Genomic DNA, 22,305 nt, shown 5'->3' with positions numbered 1-22,305 from the left:
GTGGGGAAATGGTGTGAGATCCCAAGGAAGGTCAGGAATCTGTGCGGCAGCGACAGTAGCGAAGTGGCACCTGGAGCTTCAAGGAAGCAAGGGTAAGAAAAGCAAAGCCAAAGGGTTAAGCACCTGACTGCACCTCTGCTGATTAGGGGCAAATACCCCTTCAGTTGGTTATGAAATGGACTTAGTGTTTTATAGGTATAAAAAGGCAAATAATAGTAATACTAATAACAAGAACAAAAAAATGAATGTAGCTATAAAAGATGGTGAAAGCAATAGGAGTTTCACTCTCCTGTCTAGTGGGGGAGCAGTGAGGGAATCATATTCTATGTCACCTCTGAGAGCAAAGAAATGAGAAATTTTCTGAGTTCCAGGACATGTGATAACGGCTTGACTTAGAGCCGAGTTGTAACTTGTTCTTCCTGTCCATCACCCCATTTGTGCATGAGCAGATCACAAGCCTCTCCCCACGTTTCAAATACATCCTCTGAGGAGTCTAAAAGTTTAGAATTTGAGGAACAGATGCTGGATACACAGTGAAGAGAGCTGGAACAGGCTAGAGGGCATTCAGTGCTCTGAGCAGTGCCCCGGGCTTCACCTAATTCTACCTCACTGAGGTTAATTTCACTTTGAGAACAGGCCTCTGCTTTCCCTTTCTCCATCTGAGAATATCTGATGTCCTGCCACATATAGTGTGGCTGAACAATTCCATCAGAGATTGTGTACATCGGCTCTGAACTGGGTTCGGACATATGACCATTAAACTTGGAGAATAGGAGACCCAGTTTCTTGAGAGAGGGACCCATGAAGGATCGTTTGCTTGATGACTCAGCTTTTGACTTGCCTTGGGCACCACCGACTCTTGGCATAGTCCTGATGAGAGGTGGCCCATGGCAGGCTTTTTTCTTGCAGCCTACATTGAAAGAGACACTCTTGGATTTGGCCCGAGCCCCACCACTGCCATCATTGGTATCATCCCTCTGAGAGAGTTCAGTGCTGCTAGTGGAAAAGCTTCTCCTTTGGTGCTTCCTGTTTCCCAAGAGGTCAAGCACTTCATATCGAAAGCTGGAGATATCCTGCTTTAATTCCTAGGGCAAGAGAGAAGACACGTTATGTTAAGAAGCTTCGGAATGTTCCAGGTTTTTGTCTCATAGCAAATCACAAGGTATACGAACTACCAGAAACATCTCACATTATTCCACCACAAGAAAAACATAGTAACAAATCTGTGGGCAGGGCTGGCCATTGGAAAAAAATGTGCAATTGGTAAAGTTGATTTCAGAACCTCCCTATCAGGAGTACACCAACAGACTGAAATGTTAACCAACAATGACAGTATTAGAGTAGTGTATTGGCTCTCATCGACATCTGCATAGAGAAAGATACAGAAGAGGAAAAGCTTTAGGACTCAGGAATAAAACTAGGGAAGTGGAATGTCAGGTGATGAGACTAGTGCTCAGTCGCTCAGTTGTATCTGACTCTGTGATCTCATGGCCTGTAACCGGCCAGGTTCCTCTGTCCATGGGATTTCCCAGGCAAGAATACTGGAGTTGGTTGCCATTTCCTCCTCCAGAGGATCTTCCCAACCCAGGGATCAAACCCACATCTCCTACATTGCAGGCCAATTCTTTACCATTGAGCCACCTGGGAAGCCCCATTTTGGGACAGGGGACCCTGTTTATCCAAGTCCCTGTGAAATGTCTTCTATCTCTCACTGGCTGCCTAGATACTAGATTGCTCTTTTAAAAACCATCTTTGAAAAGCTTACATCTGATGATTTAATTCTTTTGCTTAACACTTTTTAGTAACTTGTCACTGACCTTATGAAAAAGGAAAAATGCCATACCACAGACTACAAGGTTTTTCAAGGCCTGGTATGTGTTCATCTCTCCTGTTTCATATCTTTCTACTCTTTCCCCAGGCTTGCCACTGTCCACCTGTATGAACATATTCTCTCTTGCCTCTGAGTCTCTGCATGTGCTGTTCTCTCTGGAACACTCTTCTATCCAACTAGCTCCTCCTTTAGACCTCAGCTTGAACATGGCTTCCTCTGAAAAGCCTACCTCAAATCCCCAAGTCCCAGCTGGGTGTCCCCTCATTTCTGTGTCTCCACAGTACCTTGTGTTGCTCTTGTTAGAATACTCCGTCATTCATCACCCTGTATTATTATTGTGTGTCACTCCATGAGAGAGTAGGGGCTGTTTATATCTTGCTCATCACTGTGCTCCAACTACCTGGCAGAGTGTTTGGCATGTAGCAGGCCCTCAACTGGTGAGTTATGTCTAGATTAGGATAACAGCCTTCATGTATTCCTTAGAAAATGTATATGTGTTCTAGGATAGGGTTTCCCAACCAATTGACATGTTGAGTGTGGCAATTCTTTGTTAAAGGGATCTGTCCTGTGCATTGTAGGATTTTTAGCAACAACCCTGGTCTCTACTCACTAGATGCCAATAGCATTCCAGTGTGACAAGCAAAAATGTGTAATGGTAGGATATCATAAATGTTAAGTTTTAATAATAGATTTTTTTTGTCTTTATTATATATTTTAAGTAAAGAAGACCTTTAAATCTCACACATCCTTGCCATATCATTTAAAGCATTCAATTCCCACACTGAGAAACACTCAGACTATTAAAAGACTGTGTATTTTTATTATTCATAACTGTGGTGGTGTGACAAACATTGGTAAAATCTCTTCATCTATTGGAAGAACTGTAACTGATTTTACTGTATTATAGGCAGTTGAAATTCCATCACCAGAAACTTCAAATACTGTGAAGATTAAATGATGCTTAAGAAATGTGAAATGAGAAATTAAACCACTTTATGACCAAATTACCTTAAAATTTTCTTCTGTTAGTCCCTCATTTGTTTTGGAATTTCTTATCATAGCTGCCACATATCTTTTGACTAAATTCCTGATAACTTCCTGGAATTTAAACAAAAACATGAAAAGGCATTCAGTTTCCTTCTTGGACTCTTAGTACAATAAGGAACATATACAAGAAAAAAATATGCCTAGACTGTCTTTGCATTGGAAAATTCTCACAGGATCCAACCATTTTCTACAAAATCCCCAGTTAATTCCACTGGCTAAATGAAGAATTACTGTGTGTCCAAATAAATTTGGTGGCAGAGTTGGCCAGTGAGATCAAATTCACCCAAAAGAAAATTTTTCTACCCAGGCATAAGGTAAACATGATTCACATTAATAGAATAATCAGAGTAGAGTAATCCTTGAATGGTCACAGTCAGTATCCTTTCCTTTCAGGCTGGATTAAACTTTAACCCTCCTAGTAAGATGAGAGTTTTTTTTCCTCTTATAAAGTTGAGAAAGTCATTCTTCAGTGTCACAAAATCTGCTGATTTCGATGTCCAATAATTACATAGTCAAGATATTTTTTATTAAAGTCAGTATGTTCTTTTCCTTTACAGGGATGGCCTCTTTTAACTTAGCCTCCTGGGAATGGTATACACATAGTCACTCAACTTTGTGTTAGTAACAATGATGATGATAGCCACCACTTAATGCAATATGTCAGGCACTGCCAGGACACACATGCACACACAAATACAAACGTACTCACCACTCAATTCTCACAACTACACTTTGAGTTAAGTTTTATCATCCCTATTTTACAGATGAAGAAACTGAGGCTCAGGGAGGGTAAGTGACTTATCTAAGGTCAGACAACTGACCAAGAACTACTGTGCTTAGTTCATATAAAGAAGCTTTACCTGGTAATGTTGGTTCTGTATCAGGCTGTCAGCATGGCGTTCCTGTCATTGAAAATGGACAGAGAGCTTATATCAGCAGTGTCCCAGCAGGCCATCCACTCAAATATATTTCTAAATATTAGGACTGGAACATGACACAGGAGCTGCTGCTTGACAAACCCCCAAAGCATCTGTAGGTTGGAGTAGTTTTATGATGTTCGAGATAGGGAATGTCACAAAGGAGAGAAAGGAGAAAACAGTTGTTTTTACAAAGAGACAATTTTTAAAGGCCTTACTGTGAAGCTTCTCAAGTTGTGCCTTCTTCGTCTACCATCAGGGTCTCTTTTAGGGCAGAAGGTGTTGTTGAACCAGTTGCCAAGGTATAGAAATGACTTGGGGCTGGGGATAATGTTGAAAGGAGGTGGCAAGGTGCCACCTTCATCAAAGTAACTCATCCAGAGCTTCGTCCTTGCAAACTTCCACTCAATATCAGCATGATCCTGTGAAAGACAAGTTCAAAGATGGGGAATGGGAAAGTATAAAATGCACCCATGACTCATTCTAAAAGTTCTACTTGCTTCTACAGAGGGAAATATGTCAGTAGCTATAAAAATTCAATTTACACTGACCTTACCCTCTAGTGTTTTCCTCTACATGTTTTCTAGTTGCAACATTTACGTTTTGTTCTATGATCAATTTTGAGTTCATTTTTGCTTAAGGGGTGAAGTTTACATTGAGGGTTTTTTTTCTTGTTTTGTTTTTGCCTGTTAGTGTTCATTTGCCATTTGCTAAAAAGGCTATTGTTCTTCCATTGAATTGCTTTTGCACCTTTGTCAATCAGTTGTGCATACTGGGACTACTCGCTATTCACATTCAAAAGAATAAAGTTGGATTCCTACCTCACACCACGTACAACATTCAACTTAAAATGAATCACAGAACTAAATTTAATAGATAAAAAGTATAAATCTTTAAGAAGAAAATTGAGTAAATATTTATAACCCTGGATAAAACAATGGTTTCTTAGAGAAGACACCAAAAGCTAAGGAACAAGAGAACAAAATAGGTAAATTGGACTGGGTCAAAGTTAAAAACTGTATGTCAAGGACACCATAAAGAAAATGAAAACCCACAGGCTAAAGTAATGAAATATCATTACTGGAAGAAACACAAGCTGGAATCAAGATTGCCAGGAGAAATATCAATAACCTCAGATATGCAGATGACACCACCCTTATGGGAGAAAGTGAAGAGGAACTAAAAAGCCTCTTGATGAAAGTGAAAGTGGAGAGTGAAAAAGTTGGCTTAAAGCTTAATGTTCAGAAAACGAAGAGCATGGCATCCAGTTGCATCACTTCATGGGAAATAGATGGGGAAACAGTGGAAACAGTGTCAGACTTTATTTTTCTGGGCTCCAAAATCACTGCAGATGGTGACTGCAGCCATGAAATTAAAAGACGCTTACTCCTTGGAAGGAAAGTTATGAACAACCTAGATAGCATATTCAAAAGCAGAGACATTACTTTGCCAACAAAGGTTCATCTAGTCAAGGCTATGGTTTTTCCTGTGGTCATGTATGGGTGTGAGAGTTGGATTGTGAAGAAGGCTGAGCGCCGAAGAATTGATGCTTTTGAACTGTGGTGTTGGAGAAGACTCTTGAGAGTCCCTTGGACTGCAAGGAGATCCAACCAGTCCATTCTGAAGGAGATCAGCCCCGGGATTTCTTTGGAAGGAATGATGCTAAAGCTGAAACTCCAGTACTTTGGCCACCTCATGCGAAGAGGTGACTCATTGGAAAAGACTCTGATGCTGGGAAGGATTGGGGGCAGGAGGAGAAGGGGACGACAGAGGATGAGATGGCTGGATAGCATCACTGACTCGATGGATGTGAGTCTGAGTGAACTCTGGGAGTTGGTGATGGACAGGGAGGCCTGGCGTGCTGCGATTCATGGGGTCGCAAAGAGTCGGACACGACTGAGCGACTGAACTGAACTGACTGAATGAAATATCATATATCTGATAAGGGAATTGTACCCAGACTATATAAAGAATGATAACGATTCAATAATAAAAAGACAAATCAATTTTAAAAAGAGGAAAGCACTTGAATAGACATTTGCAGAAAGACACAAATGACCAACATTGTTGGTCATTAGGAGTATTCAAATTGAAACCGCAATGAGATATGACTTTAAACCCACTAGGGTAGCTACAACAATTTTTCATAAAAGAATAGCTAGTGTAGGTTAGAATCTGGAGAATTTGCACCCCTCACACACTGCTGGTGGCAACGTGAAATGGTGCAGCTACTTTGGAAAACCATATGGTAATTCCTCAAATAGTTAAACATAGAGTTAACATACAATCCAGCAATTTCATTCCTAGCTACATACCCAAGAGAAACGAAAGCACATTCTACACAAAAACGTGTACACAAATGTTCAGCAGCACTTTGCATAATAGCTAAAGAGTAGAAACAACCTAAATGTCCATCCACAAATAAAAGGATAAACAAAATGTGGTATACTATCATTATTATCCAGTCTTGACATATACTGCAACATGGATGAACCTTGAAAATCTTACGCTGAGTGAAAGTATATTCTGCTGAGTCTTCCAATCCATGAACATCGTATGTTGTTTCTTTCATCCATGTTTTGTAGTTTTCAATGTGTAAGTCCTATCTATACATGTTTTGTTAACCTTTTGCCTAAAATGAAAGCTTATGCCTATTTCATTTTACTAACAACAGTTTACAATAGTACTGTCTTTTAAAATTTCAGTTTCCCATTGTTCATTGCTAGTATATGGTTGATTTTTATGTATTGACTTTGTATTTTGTGGCCTTGTTAAATTCATGTTTTTATTCTATGAAATTTTAAAAATAGATTATTTAGGGTTTACTTTATACAGAATCACAAGACAGTTTTATTTCTTCTTTTCCAATCTGTACATCTTCAATGCTTTTCCTTATTGCACTACCTAGGATCTCTAGTTCAAAGTGGAATAGAAGTATTTAAAGCAGATATACCTTGTTACTGATCTTAGAAAGTCTTCTTTCACCACTTAGTTAGCTATAGGTTTTGTGGTTCAGGTTGTGCACATTGCATTCTATTCCAGTTTTGCTAAGACATTAAAAAAAAAATCATCAGAGTAGAAGTCTGTCAAACACCTTTTCTGGTCATATAAATTGATATGACCATAGGATTTTTCTTTTTTAGACTATGAATATGATGAATTACTTTTCATTTCTGGAGTAAATTCTATGTGGTTATGGTATGTTCTTTTTATATATTGCTGGATTCAAATATGTTAATGCTCTGTTGAGGATTTCCCTGTCTATGTTCATAAAGGATATTGGTCTACAGGTTGTTTTTTTTTTTAATTTTCTGTACTTTTTTCCTGGTTTGGGTATCAATAGAATACATTATAAATGTAATGTATTTATATATAATTAAAATTAATTTTACCAATTTCTTTTCACTATATTTTAATGTGGCTACTATAAAATGTAACCTATGTGGCACATATTTGTGACTTGCATAAAATTTTTATTGTACAGAACTTCCCTAGACTAATGGTGTATTTAGTCCTGCCTAACAAGGCTTAAAAGCAAGCCTCAGAGATCAAACTATTTCCAGAATAAAGCTCAAGAATATTTAAAACAATACAAAAATATCCAGCGTCCAACAAGGTAAAATTCATAATGTCTGACATCCAATACAAATTTATCACAAATGCCAAGAAACAGGAAAATATGATACATAATGAAGAAAAATCTATTAAACAGAACCAGATACAAATCAGTAATAAAACTGATTAAATAGAATAGAATTAAATAAACTATATACTGGCAATGAACAATAAAATATTAATTTTAAAAAGTATCATTTAAAATATAAAATCCTTAAGAATAAATGTGACAAAAATATGTGTGTTTTTTAACATTGGAAACTGTGAAAGATTACTGACATAAATTAAAGAAGACTTAAATAAATGTAAAGAAATGGCATATTCATGAATTGAAAGACTGGATATAGTTAGGAAGGCAATTCTTTCCAAATTGATTATAGATTCAATACACTTTCAGTCAAATCTCAGTTGGCATTTTTGAAGAAACTGACAAACTGCTTTCAAGTTTATATATAAATACAAAAGATGTAAAAGATGTAACTAAAAGATGTAGTTAATTTTGTAAAAGAACAAATTGGCATTGAAGATCAACGGAACAAAATAAGAAAGTCCAAAAATAAATGTGTGCATATGCATAATTACAGGCATATATGCAGTTGACTTTTAAGAAAGGTGTCAAAGCAATTCAACTTGGAAAGAATAATGTTTTCAACAAATTACCTTGGAATAGTTGGACTTCCAGAAGGAAAAAATAAAGAATCTTGATCCTTACTTCACACCGTATACAAAAATTAACTCAAAATGAGTTGTAACTCAAAGTTATGGGAGGGCTAAATCTATAAATATTTTACTAATAAACAATTTGCTATGTTTTTTTCTTTCCGCTTGCTTTGGGTTTAGTTTACTGTATTTTTCTAGTTTCATAAAGGTGGAAATTTAAGTTATTGATTTGAAATATTTACTTTTTAATATAAGCTTTTAAAAATTATAGATTTCTTTCTGGGGATATTTAGGATATACCGTACTCTCCCTTTAACTCATCTCAAAGTATCTTCTAATTTCCTTTGTGATTTCCTCTTTGAACCAGTAGTTATTTTGCAGTATCTTCTCTACTATCCATTGATATGTGAATATCCCAAATTTTATTATGTTACTGATATCTAATGTTTGCAGAACAAATTTTTTTTATTATTTCAGTCCTTTAAAAAAGTAGACATTTTATGGACTAACATATAATCTGTCCTGGAGAATGTTCCATGTGCAGTTCAGAAGAACATATATTCTGCTATTGTTGTATGGTATGTTGTATAGATAGGTGTCCATTAGGTCTAGTTGGTTTATAGCATTGTTCAAGTATTCTATTTCCTTTTTGATCATTTGTCTACTTCTGTTTGTTACTGAAAGTGGGGTAATAAATGCTCCAATGGTTATTATTGAATTTCTATTTCTCCCTTCAGTTCTGTCAGTTTTTGCTTCATATATTCTTCAGCTCTGTAGATAGGTGGAAATGCATTTATAATTGTTAAATCTTCATGATAAATACATTCCTTAATCATAAAAAATGTCCTTTGTTTTCTCTAATAACAAATTTTATCTTAAATTCTCTTTTGTCTGATAATTAGTATAGCCACTTAGCTAGCTCTCTTTTGGTTACTGTTTGCACCATCTATCTTTTCCTAGTCTTTTACTTACAGTTGGGCTTCCCTGGTGGGCAGTGGTTAAGACTGCAGTCCAATGCAGGTAGCATGGTCAAGGAATTAAGATCCCACATGCCACATGGTGCGGCCAAAAAATCTTTCATCTTTTACTTACAATCTACTTGTATCTTTGAATCTAAAGTGTATCACTTCTAGACAGAATATAGTTGGATCATGTGTGTTTCTTAAAAGTCTGGCAATCTTTGCCTACTAACTGGTTTTCTTAATCTAGTTACATTTATAGTAATTACTGATAAAGTAGTATTTACATCTGCCATTTTCCCATTTTCTGTATGTTGCATGTCTTTTTTGTTCTTTTGAATTATGCAGTTATCTTTCAAAGTAGCTAGGAAAAAAGTCCCCCCCACCAATAAGATTTGTATTGTATTTATCTATACAATTACCTTTAATTACCATTTTTTGGTGCTCTTTACTTCTTTGTGGGTTTTTTTTTTTTTTTTTGTATTGTCTAGTGTTCTTTCATTTCAGCCTGAAGAATTCTCTTTAGCATTTCTTATAGGATGTGCCTTCTGGCCATTAATTCTCTCAGTCCTTGTGTACTTGAGAAATGTCTTTATTTTTCCTTCATTTAAGGATATATTTGCTGAATATAGAATTCTTGGTTGGCAGTCTTTTGCTTTAACCATTTTATATATGTCATTGTGCTGACTTCTAGATCCCATTGTTTTGGATGGAAATCAGCTATCTTTTCCTCCTTTCAAGATTTTTTTCTTGGTCTTTGAGAGTTTGACTAAGACAAGGCTTTTTATGTGTGTTTATCTTACTAGGAAATATTTGAGTTTGTGGATGTGTAACTATTTTTGAGAAGTATTTAATCATTATTTCTTTAAATATCCTTCCAGTTCTTTTTTTATTTTCTCTCTTCTTTTTCTGGGACTCCCATTATGTGTATGTTGGCCATACACATGTGTCTCACCATTAAATTCTCTGAAGATCTGTTTTTATTCATTCTGTTTTACTTTCTGATCGTCAGTCTGCTGCTGCTGCTAAGTCACTTTAGTCGTGTCTGACTCTCTGCGACCCCATAGACGGCAGCCCACCAGGCTCCCCTGTCCCTGGGATTCTTCAGGCAAGGACACTGGAATGGGTTGCCATTTCCTTCTCCAATGCATGAAAGTGAAAAGTGAAAGTGAAGTCGCTCAGTCGTGTCCGACCCTCAGTGACCCCATGGACTGCAGCCTTCCAGGCTCCTCCGTCCATGGGATTTTCCAGGCAAGAGTACTGGAGTGGGGTGCCATTGCCTTCTCCTAGACAATGGTAATTGAATTATCTTCAAATTTGCTAATTCTTCCTGCCAGCTGAAATCTGCTGTTGAGCCCATCTAGTGAATTTTTAATTCTGCTACAACACTTTTCAAATCCAGAAATTCAATCTGATCCTTGTGAAAACAATTTCTATCACTTTATTAATATTCTCTATTTGATGAGACACTGTTTTCATAACTTTTCTTTAATTATTTAGATGGTTTCCTTTAGTTATTTGAAGATATTTAAAATAGCTAGTTCAGTCTTTAATGAAACCAACATTTGGGCTTCCTCAAGGACAATTTCTATGACATCTTTTTTCCTGTGTATAAACCATACCTTCTGTGTGTGTGTGTGTGTGTGTGTATGTGTGTGTGTGAGTGTGTATGTTTTGTAAATTTTTCTGAAACTAGACATTTTAAGCAATTTAATATGATAACTCTGGAAATCTGATCCCCTTCTTTCGTTTTTATTGTTTTACATGACTTTCCTTGACTGATTCTGTAAAATCTGTATTCTTTGTCATGGGCAGTCATTGAAGTCTCTGTTCATTTAGCCTAGTAATTAGATAATGATTGCACAGGGATTTCATTAACTGCCTTGAATCAATAAGTTTATTACATTTTCCTTGTGGCTCTGTGTTTGCATAGTGACACATCTTCAATGTTCTTGTAGTTTATCATCTGTAAATGACATGTTTGAGACAATAAGGGAAATTTAAATATGGACCCCCAAATTAGTAATTATAGTGTATCTGTGTTATATTTCTCTAGTGAGGTATGGTATTGTGATAATATAGTTAAATATATATGACAGTATTTGCAGTGAAATGTGATATTGGCAATTTACTTCCAAATATCTTTTAAAATGTCCTTGGGCCCTATCATATATATATATACAGTGGTAAGAGCTTTGTTTCAGAGGCCACATTAACTTGTGACTTATATCCACAAACTTTTAACTTAATGCCAAATAAGATGGTTATACAATATAGTCTCCATTGTCAAAAGTGTACAGTGTAAAGGAGAGAAAAGTCTTTTTTATTAGCACATGAAATCTTTAAAAGGAGACCTATGTCTTACACTGTTTGTCTTAGGGTGGTTTTTGAGTGAACATTCAGTCTGTCAGTGATAACTAGAATTGCTCCTTGGTCTTTTAGATATTCCATGAAGGTTTTCACTTTGCTCTCCAAGGTAGTAGTGCTTAGCTATGATATTAAAGGATTAGCAGATCAAAAATGACATCAAACAGAATAGAGATTTGTAAACCTGGTTCTATGAATGAAGGTAATGGACTCAGTGAATCTATTAAAATTGTATATAAAATATTGGGGTTTTTAAATTTTTCTGAGCTTTCATCATATTCTCAAAGAAGTATGCCCTCCCCTAAATGGTTCAGAACTACTGAAGTAGAGGATAGAGGATTCTGTTGATTTATGAGATGCCCATTGTCTGTATCTGAACAGTGCAAACCAGCTCTTAATGGATAAATCAGAGATACTTCTACGTTCTCTAGGAGGGAATAAATGGCTTTGGGTTAAGTGAGCAACCAGTTCAAAAGGGAAACAAAACCCTAGATTAAACTTAAGGTACTTGTTAAACCCACTGCTAAATTTTATTTCATGAGTTAATAAAGAAGCACATATATTACCATGTTTGAAAAATATTTTGATAGCTATTATAATATAATTTATTTCTATGGTAATTGCATATATTTTGTTTTCATGTAGCCCAATTTGTGTGTTTTTTCTTTTGATATACATGCTTTTGCTGTTCTAATCTTTAAAAAAAATGTAAATATATTTGACATATAACATTAAGGTGTACAACATTGTTAATTTGATACACTTATACATGGTGATATGATTGCCATTGTAGCTCTATTGCATTACATAATTATTGTTTTTTGGTGGCTGGAATAATTAAGATCTAGTGTCTTAGCAATTTTGATGATTACAGTATGATATTATTGTCCCTAGTCACTATATTGTGCATTATATCTCCAGGACTTGCTACTAGTTGCAAGTTTGTACCCTTAGGCAATGTGAATTGTACACTTGCAAAAATGATTTTTATGGTATCTGGATTATCCCAATGAAGCTGTTACCAAAAAATAAACTGAGAAGAAAACAGGAATAATTTTCATGACTTTATGTTAAGCAGTGATTTCTTAGATTTCACAGATAGCAATGCTGCTCTCCTCATCTTTTAAACTGTACAATTCAGTAGTTTTTAATAGATTTACAGAGTTGAGCAACCATCACCACTATCTATTCTAGAAGATTTTCATCACTCCTGAAAATCCCCTGTATCCATTAGCAGTCAATTCCCAGCACTTGGTCCCCTCCCCAAAGCCCCTATCAGCCCATAATCTACATTAGTTTCCATGGATTTGTCTATTTTGAACATTTCATACCAATGGATTATATAATATTAGTCCTTTGTGTGTAGATTCTTTCACTTAGCATGTTTTCAAGGTTCACCCATGTTGTGCGTGCTCAGTTGCTCAGTTATGTCTGACTCTTTGTGACTCCATGGACTGTAGCCCACCAGACTCCTCTGTTCATGGGATTTTCCAGACAAGAATACTGGAGTGGGTTGGCATTCTGTCCTCCAGGGGATCTTCCTGACCTAGAGATAAAACCCATGTCTCTTGCATCTCCTGCATTGGCAGGTGGATTCTTTACCACTATGCCACCTGGGAAACCCCCCATCCATGTTGTAGCAACTATCAATACTTCATTCCTTCCTATGGCTGAATAATACTACATTTCATTGTATGGACATACTATGTCTTTGTTTATTTCTTCATCAGCTGATGGTTGTTTGAGTTGTTTCCACTTTGCTGTTAATATTAATGAATTATGTTACTGTGAATATTTATGTCCAAGTCTTTGTGTAGATATGTTTTTTTTTTTTTTTTAATTCTCTTGGGGACATACCTAGGAATGGAATTGTTCAGTTATACAGTAACTCTATGTTTAACTTTATGAGAAATTGTCATACTATTTATTAAAGTGGTTATACCATTTTACATTCCCACTATCAATGTATGAGTTCTGATTTTTCTACATCCTCACCAAAGCTCGCCACAGTCCGTGTTTTTTTTATCATAGACATGCTAGTGGGTGTGAAGTGGTATCTCATTCTGGTTTTGATTTATGTTGTCTTAATGCTGAGTGATGTTGAGCATGTTATCATGTGCTCATCAGCAATCTGTATATCTTATTTGGAGAAATGTTGATTCATATATTTTGCTTATTTAAGAATTAAGGATAAAATTTGGCATGAGAAACAGTCTGATTCTGGGGTTTTGAGATAATTTATAGTGGATGGCAGGGCTTCCCTGGTAGCTCAGCTGGTAAGGAATCTGCCTGCAATGCAGGAGACCCCGGTTCAATTCCTGAGTCGGGAAGATCCCCTGGAGAAGGGATATAGGCTACCCACACCAGTATTCTTGCCTGGAGAATCCCCATGGACAGAGGAGCCTGCTGGGTTACAGTCCATGGAGTCACAAGGAGTCAGACACAGTTGAGCGACTAAGCACAGCACAGCAGCATAGTGGATGGAATAAATGATAACAATTTTAACCACCTCAACTCTCCATTCCCCAACTATTATTAAAGACAAAAAAAATTCACTCAGAGTTCTGTAAAAGCAAAACAAAAAGTGCTAAAAAAATTATTGAACTCACTTTATTTCATCCAGATAACAAACTTATAACAATCCTGCATGCTCAAGCTATCTATCTTTTAATTTGTCTATTCTGGTATTAGGATTTACAAGTAAAATGATCATCACAGGGTTAAGTACTGATATATTTATTGAGTTGAAAAATGAAGTCATCCTTTTTGAGACAAAAGAAATATGATTTAGCAAATTGATTTGGAAATGAGACTGGCTTTGCTAGTTAGGCTCTCTGACAGATTTTTTTTCAATGAATTGCTGAATCTGAAGCTCGAAAATTTTGGTAAAATTATATGTAAAACATATGAGAAGAAAGCATTTCATAAAGAAACGGGTGCTGCTGCTGCTGCTAAGTCGCTTCAGTCATGTCCAACTCTGTGTGATCCCATAGACAGTAGCCTACCAGGCTCCTCCGTCCCTGGGATTCTCCAGGCAAGAACACTGGAGTGGGTTGCCATTTCCTTCTCCAATGCATGAAAGTGAAAAGTGAAAGTGAAGTCGCTCAGTTGTGTCCGACTCTTAGCGACCCCATGGACTGCAGATTACCAGGCTCCTCCGTCCATGGGATTTTCCAGGCAAGAGTACTGGAGTGGGTTGCCAGTGCCTTCTCCAAGAATGGTTAAGCTGTATTAAAGTTAATAACATTTCTATTTTCCATTTCAAGAACTTTGTTTATAATAATTGAGTTAAGCAAAGTGCCTCTATGTAACACAGTAACTGGTACATTTAATAATTATTTGATAAGTCTTAGTAAAGTCTCCAAATTTAGTGGCTTGAAACAACAAATATTTATTATTGTAAAGTTTCTGTGGGTCAGGAATCTGGGTGTGGCAAGTTGTTTGCCTCTGGCTCAAGATCCCGTACAATGGTATAATCCAGTTGTTGGCTGGAGAACTGAGGGGGATTTTCTTTCAAGCTGGTTGTATGGTTGTTGACAGGATTCAGTTCCTTGTGGGATGCTGGACTGAAAACCTTAGTCTTTTGCTGGCTATTGGCCAGAGATCTCTCTCAGTTCTTTCCAGAGTGGGCCTCTCCATACCAGCTTATAAAATGACAGCAGGCTTCCCCCAGAGGGTGTGTGAGAGAAAGGCCATGGTTTTTTTTAATAACTTAATCTCTGAAATGACATCACTTTTGCCATAATCTATTTGTTAAGAGTCCATAGGTCCATCTCATACTCAAGCAAAAAAGTTGAATATGGACTCAAATAACAGGAAGTGGGTATCATTGGGGGGACATCTCAGAAGCTGCCACAGTATTACTTCCCAGAAATTGAGAAACTGAATGACTATAATCTGTAGGGTAAAAGTCCCTACCACATTGAATTACTGTAGAAAAAGTGAAGTGAAAGTCACCCAGTCATGTCCAACTCTTTACAGCCCCATGGACTATAGAGTCCATGGAATTCTCCAGGCCAGAATACTGGAGTGGGTAGCCTTTCCCTTCTCCAGGGGATCTTCCCAACCCAGGGATCAAACCCAGGTCTCCCGTATTGGAGGCAGATTCTTTACCAGCTGAGCCACAAGGGAAGCCCAGTTGCTACAGAAGTCAGTATGAAATGCCTAGGCTACTGCCTGGTATGTAGTAAGAACTATATAAGTATTCATTCCTTATTCCACATTTCTGAGCCTATAATACCAGAAACAAACTTTGAATTTTCATTTTACCCTTTGATAGCCCAGAATAGGCAGTCTTTTATCTGTGGAATATTTCTGTAGCTCTTAAAATACAGCAGGTATTCAATAAGCTCTTTGTAAAATGAAGTGAGTCACATTTTTAAACACAGGGTCTCTAGGTTCTTGTCATCTCTAGACACATTTGAAAAGGGAGAATGATGATATAGCTCCTATAGGTATTTGGCTATTTTCTAATAAATTGAGATGAATGTCCTGGTATTTAGGCAATGGCTTTACTACTTTTAATTTTTTAAAATCCCTTTGTGGGCTAGCTTTTTGTTTGTATGTGTTTTAACCAAAAGCAGTTATGTCTTTTAAAAAATAGTTTTCTAAATATCTAATGATTTCAACAAAGAATAGAAACAAGCAATGGGCCGAGTTGTAAACCACAGGCATTTTTATTTTAGCTTAAGAATCTTTCTGGTGCCCACTCATTGTACCTACTCCAATCAGGTGAGGATATAATTTTTTCTAAATTTTTTTTTTCTAAATATTTTAAAAACATCTCAAGGACCCCAGTTGATACCATTCCATTCCCCTTGTGCTCAGGTGACCTCACATTGGGATTTACTATGTAATAATTTGGCAGAGAAGTTATTGCAAATTGTCCTCTCATTGGTCTTTTCCCACTCATTTATCACATATAAATTCATTGTATACCTATTCATTCATTTTTTAAATTAATGTTTTATTTTTATTAAAGTATTATTGATTTACACAAAAAATAAACTATTATTGATTTACAATATTATTTTTTGGGTATACAGCAAAGTGATTTGGTTATGTGTATATATAATATATATGTATACATACATAAGAATATATATATTTTCCACTATAGTTTCTTACCAGATATTGAGTATAGTTCCCTGAACTATACAGTAGGTCCTTGTAATCTATTTTTTATATAGTAGTTTGTATATGTTAATCCCATACTCCTAATTTACCGCTCCCCTCCCATCCCCTTTGGTAAGCATGTTTGTTTCCTATGTCCATGAGTCTGTTTCTGTTTTGTAAATAAGTCCATTTGCACTATTTTTAGATTCCACATATAAATTATATATAATATTTGTCTTTTTGTGGCTTACTTCACTTAATATGATAATCTCTAAGTCCATCCATGTTGCTGCCAATGACATTATTTCATTCTTTTTTTTTTTACAACTGAGTAATATTCCATTATATGTATATACCACATCTTCTTTATCCACTCCTCTGTCAATGGACATTTAGGTTGCTCCCATGTCTTGGCTATTGTAAATAGTGCTTCAGTGAACATTGGGGTGCATGTATCTTTTCAAATTAGAGCTTTCATTGTTTCCAATATATGCCCAGGAGTGGGATTGCAGGGTCATATGGTAGCTCTCTTTTTAGTTTCTGGTTTCCATAGTTTCCAGTTTCCATAGTGGCTGTACCAATTTACATTCCCATCATTCATTTTTTTATATTCTTTTCTTGAACAACTACTATATTCCAGATATTCTGATGGATGCTGGGTATAGCAAGATGACTGTCCTCTAATGGTGGTGTGAATACCACACTGAACACAATTAGAATACAGAGGTAGCACCTGAATCATGAAGACTGGGACATAGCAGACCACCTGGGAGGATTGGTTATACAGTGTGAGCTGTAAAGTAATGAGTAAGGTACTTATTCATCCAGATATTCATTCATTCAACCAGTATATATTGACTGCCTGCTAGTTGTGAGGAACTGGGATTTTAGCAGTGAACAATATGGACAACATTATAATTTGGCATGTGGAAATTTATTTTCAACCCTTGATCTGCTTTGAATTGCCTGATGACAGACATGGTCTTTGTAGTCATATTTGTCTAAATCTCTCTAAATGTATGATGCCCAAGAGATTTTCATTCACCTTATATAAGCTGGCCTTTTACCTTAGGTGATAGACAAATCAGACAGACTTTTTAAATTGTTCAATGTTTGGTGATGATACCCTTTCCCATACTTTGCCATACTGTCTCTACCCAACTATGACTTTTCAATATTCTCCAAGATCATCCCCTTGCTGGGTGCTTTTGTATAAGACAAAAACCTACACAATCATAGGCTGTGGTCCTTCCTCTTCCAAATTTCCAAAATTTTCAGGACTTTTGTGCTACCATAATGTGATTGTAGTGATACACATCCTTACACATGTGTTCTAATCATGTGTCTGGCTTTCATTGTCTTTGATATCATCAGCTTCTATAGAGCAACCAGGTGAGGACTTCTGCTTAGCTCCTTTCTCACTGCCAGTGTGATATAGATCATACTCTCAAACATTGTTGACTTGCTCAGATTTGGAACACATGGCCGCAGCTATGTCAAAGGAATGTGTCTGTTCATTTTCACATTTCTCAACAAATCTAAGTACAAGGTTATTTTTCTTGCAATCAAACTACAAAACCGATTTCTTACCAGTTTTTGATAAATTCTTAGGCACCCTCTCAGCTCTCCTGCCAGTAACCATCTTGCCCTAGAAGACTGGAAAGCTTTACAACATAATGCAAAGGGAGAGTGGCAGGCACAGACATCGCAGAGCAGAACTAATCAAAGCCTTTAAGGAGAACAACTACTTCCAGGAGTCTTGGGCCCCATGGCAATACAAATTGCCATGAAATGCACAATTGTCAAGGTGGGACAATTCATTTCCCTGGCATTTCAAGGGAAGTCTTCCTCACTTTAGACTGCTTTCTTCTGGTAAAATTCAGAGCATACTTCTCAAATGTTGGTGTGCATCAGTATCATATGGAGCATTTGTTAAAAATGCAGATTTCTGGACCTCAGCAGACATCATACATTGTATTGTGGGTTTGCCTTAGGGCAATTTTTAAAGAATGTAAGCATTTGAAATATGTCATCATTTTTGTAACTCCATTTTAGTCTTCATTCATTTAAAAAATACACAGGAATCTTCAAAATATGGAAGGGGCCATACCTGCCACAATCTCTCGGAGGCACTGAAGTAGAGACAGTAGCCCTCAGTGAGTATCACCATCCTCCACCAGGCACTACCTCCAACTTTGTGTGCATGTGCAATGGTCTAGAGGGGAGCCAATTTTAATCATTTTGAGGCCTGCCAGGAATGACTTTGATGCTGGTTTGTGTAGTTTAGAGCCTTTATGGTAACTTCAAGCCAAGCACACAAACTCAGGTGCAAAACATCGAGGCCAAACAGAGAGCTCTCCCCTCCACTTCTGCTCCTTACCCATCCATTGCCTCCAGCACTCCCTGTACCCTAGTACTGATGCCCCCCAATATCCCCAGACTGCAAGAGCCCCCTCAATGGGTGTTACAAACAGGTCTTCCTTCCCACTGAACACCTGGCAGTTGTCCATTGAGCAGCCATTAGGTCTGCCCCCTCACCCACTTCCATTCCCAGGGATTAAACAGCCACTAATTCCTCCAACAATTATGTTGCTGCTGCTGCTAAGTTGCTTCAGTCATGTCCAACTCTGTGCAACCCCATAGACGGCAGCCCACCAGGCTCTCCCGTCCCTGGGATTCTCCAGGCAAGAACACTGGAGTGGGTTGCCATTTCCTTCTCCAATGCATGAAAGTGAAAAGTGAAAGTGAAATCGCTTAGTTGTGTCTGACTCTTAGAGACCTCATGGACTGCAGCCTACCAGGCTTCTCCATCCATGGGATTTTCCAGGCAAGAGTACTGGAGTGGGTTGCCAGTGCCTTCTCTGGATTATGTTGCTAGGTGGGGGAAACTGCTGCTCTGACCTCTCAAGGACTTCATGAGTGTTACTTTTTTACTGGTTATGCAAGTTTCCAGTCCCTGAAACAACCAAAGCTTGAGTACACAAATTTCAGTGCTAAACACCAGGGCAAAGCTCACAACCCAGGCACTAACTCCATCCATCTCTCTCATCCTCATGCTCCCAACTCCCCTCACATTCCATTACTGATACCAACCAGTCCCCTGTCTTGTTGCTTCACGAGCAATCCCCAGCTGTGTGCAGCTGGGGACCAGGAAGCAGGGAAGGAGCGAACAAAGAGCTTGTATTTGAGCTGGGCCTTGAGAGATTGGCAGGATTTCTCCATGCAGAGATGGAGGTTAAGAACTTTCCAGAAAGAGGCAACATTAAGAAAAATCAGGAAGAGTAGAGAGGTTGAGCATGGCCAATGATGTCCAGGGAACTACTTAAGATTTGTTTACATCAGAGGTTCTCAAACGTCAAGGCCTTATTAGACTTGCCTGGTGTGTCATAATGCAGATGCCTGGGTCTCACTTCAGACTTGAAAAAATGGATAGAGACTTTATTTTGGGGGGCTCCAAAATCACTGCAGATAGTGGCTGCAGCCATGAAATTAAAAGACTCGTACTCCTTGGAAGAAAAGCTATGACAAACCTAGACAGTATATTAAAAAGCAGAGACATTAGTTTGCCAACAAAGGTTTGTCTAGTAAAAGCTATGTTTTTTTCAGTAGTCATGTATGGATGTGAGAGTTGGACTATAAAGAAAGCTGAGCGCAGAAGAATTGATGCTTTTGAACTGTGGTGCTGGAGAAGACTCTTGAGAGTCCCTTGGACTGCAAGGAGATCCAACCAGTCCATTCTGAAGGAGATCAGCCCTGGGATTTCTTTGGAAGGACTAATGCTGAAGCTGAAACTCCAATACTTTGGCCGTCTGATGCAAAGAACTGACTCATTGGAAAAGACCCTGATGCTGGAAAAGATTGAAGACAGGAGGAGAAAGGGATGACAGAGGATGAGATGGTTTGATGGCATCACCAACTCAATGGACATGAGTTTGGGCAAGCTCTGGGAGTTGGTGATGGACAGGAAAGCCTGGCGTGCTGCAGTCCATGGGGTCGCAGAGTCAGACATGACTGAGTGACTGAACTGAACTGTGGGGATGGGAGGGGGGCACTTCTAGAATCTTCATTGTTTCACAAGCTTCTTTGGGTGGTTTTGACACAAGTGATTCTTGAACATCTTTTCAGAAACACTAATTTTTGGATTCTGCTTGCTTATCCAGGTGTATTCAGCAAGCCAAAGCAGCAGAACAGCAGCTCTCCCACCTTCCTACATGTCCCTGACTTCCCATGGCCACTGCCTTTTGTCCCTCTGTCGATGGGACAGTGGGTAGTAGGTATAATTTGTGCACCTCCAAAGATAATGCTATCTTGCTGTTCAACAATATGAAAAAAAAACTGACTTATCCAGCTACTATGGAGAGAAGACATGGGAAGGAAGGAGGGGAAAAGTCAGAATTAATAACTGATATGGGCTTCCCAGGTGGTGCTAGTGGTAAAGAGCCTGCATGCCAATGCAGGAGACACAGGAGATGCATACTCAATCCCTGGGTTGGGAAGATCTCCTGGAGGAGGTCATGGCAAACCACTCCAGTATTCTTGCCTGGAGAATCCCATAGACAGAGGAGCCTGGTGGGCTATGGTCCATGAGGTTGCAAAGGGTTGGACACGACTGAAGTGACTGAGCACTCATGCAGCAGTCTCCCCAGGCTTTTTTCTTATTGGAGTATAGTTGCTTTACAATGTTTTATTAGTTTCTTCTGTATAGCAAAGTGAATCAGCTATATGTATACATATATCCCCAGGGTTTCTTAATGTGTGCATTATTCAGTCAAAGAGATGCCCTTTCAACTAATGAATGGGTGGGGATGGGGCCAGGGAGAAAATGGATATTTGGTGCTTACTCAGGCTTGGCACTCTGGTCTTTCTTTGGCAGGGGTGTATGTGTTGATCATGTTTATTTAACATTCTCTGCAGAATGTATTACTTTTCCTTTCAATTTTACTGAGATGTAATTGGCATAAAGCACTGCATAAGTTTAAGGAGTACAGCATAGTGATGTGACTTACATATATTGTGAAGTGGTTACCACAGTAAGTTCAGTGAACATCTATCATCTCATATAGATACAAAAAAGGAAAAAAAGGTTTTATCCTTGTGATGAGAACTTTTTAGGATCTACTCTCTTAGCAGTTGTCAAATATGCCATACAGTGGTGTTAATTACAGTCGTCATGTTGTACATAACATCCCCAGGACTTGTTTATCTTATAACTGGAAGTTTGTATCTTTGGACCACCTTCATCCAATTTCCCCACCTCCACACCCCCTGCCTCTGGTAACCACAAATTGAGTCTCTTTTTCTATGAGTTTTTTTTTTTTTTTTAAGATTCTACATATCATTGAGATCATACAATATTTGTCTTTCTCTGATTTATTTCACACAGTTTAACACCCTCAAGGTCCCTGTTTGTTGTCTTTCTTATGAGAAGGTAGCAGACTGTCTCATACTAAGGACAATAAAAGTGGCAGAACAAAAGACAACTGCAAATTGATCCAGTGTGTTAGGTCCCTGAGACCCAAAAAGATCTGCTTTCCATCTTCTAGAATGGTTCTGCAAGGTCCTCACAAGCAGACTGGCTTTTCTTCAGAGACCACTTAGTATATGGAACACAAGCATGCTCATAAAAACAACACAGGTCATAAATAATGGAGCTTATTTATCTTTTCCTCTCTAAGTCCAAGGTATGCTGAAGGAAAAGTGGCAAATAAAATGAGGGCACTGGATCCCCAGAATTCCCTCCTCCATAATCCACCTCTGACTTACTCTGTTGCCTTCAAATCATCTATTTTCTGAG

At 37.9% G+C, this 22,305-nt stretch overlaps 1 protein-coding gene across 1 annotated transcript in view; it reads right to left on the bottom strand.

The window, feature by feature from the left end:
• Window positions 1–257: 257 nt before the first annotated feature.
• The window catches only part of TRPC5 (transient receptor potential cation channel subfamily C member 5), a 338,386-nt gene continuing 316,338 nt past the window's right edge, over window positions 258–22,305 (bottom strand). Inside the window, exons 8-11 of the mRNA XM_086388018.1 lie at window positions 4,014–4,217; window positions 3,739–3,780; window positions 2,840–2,929; window positions 258–1,085 (exon numbers count right to left, since the gene is read on the bottom strand). Of these exons, the coding sequence (XP_086244144.1) occupies window positions 393–1,085; window positions 2,840–2,929; window positions 3,739–3,780; window positions 4,014–4,217 (1,029 nt within the window). The 3' untranslated portion in view covers window positions 258–392. The remainder of the gene's footprint in view (window positions 1,086–2,839; window positions 2,930–3,738; window positions 3,781–4,013; window positions 4,218–22,305) is intronic.

The sequence above is a fragment of the Bos grunniens genome, chromosome X (genome assembly GCF_055505025.1).
Source record: "Bos grunniens cultivar Pamir isolate PY7600 chromosome X, Bosgru_T2T1.0, whole genome shotgun sequence".
Classification (NCBI taxonomy): domain Eukaryota; kingdom Metazoa; phylum Chordata; class Mammalia; order Artiodactyla; family Bovidae; genus Bos; species Bos grunniens.
Note: the sequence above shows the minus strand (reverse complement) of the source record. Positions and strands in the feature narration are given on the sequence as shown.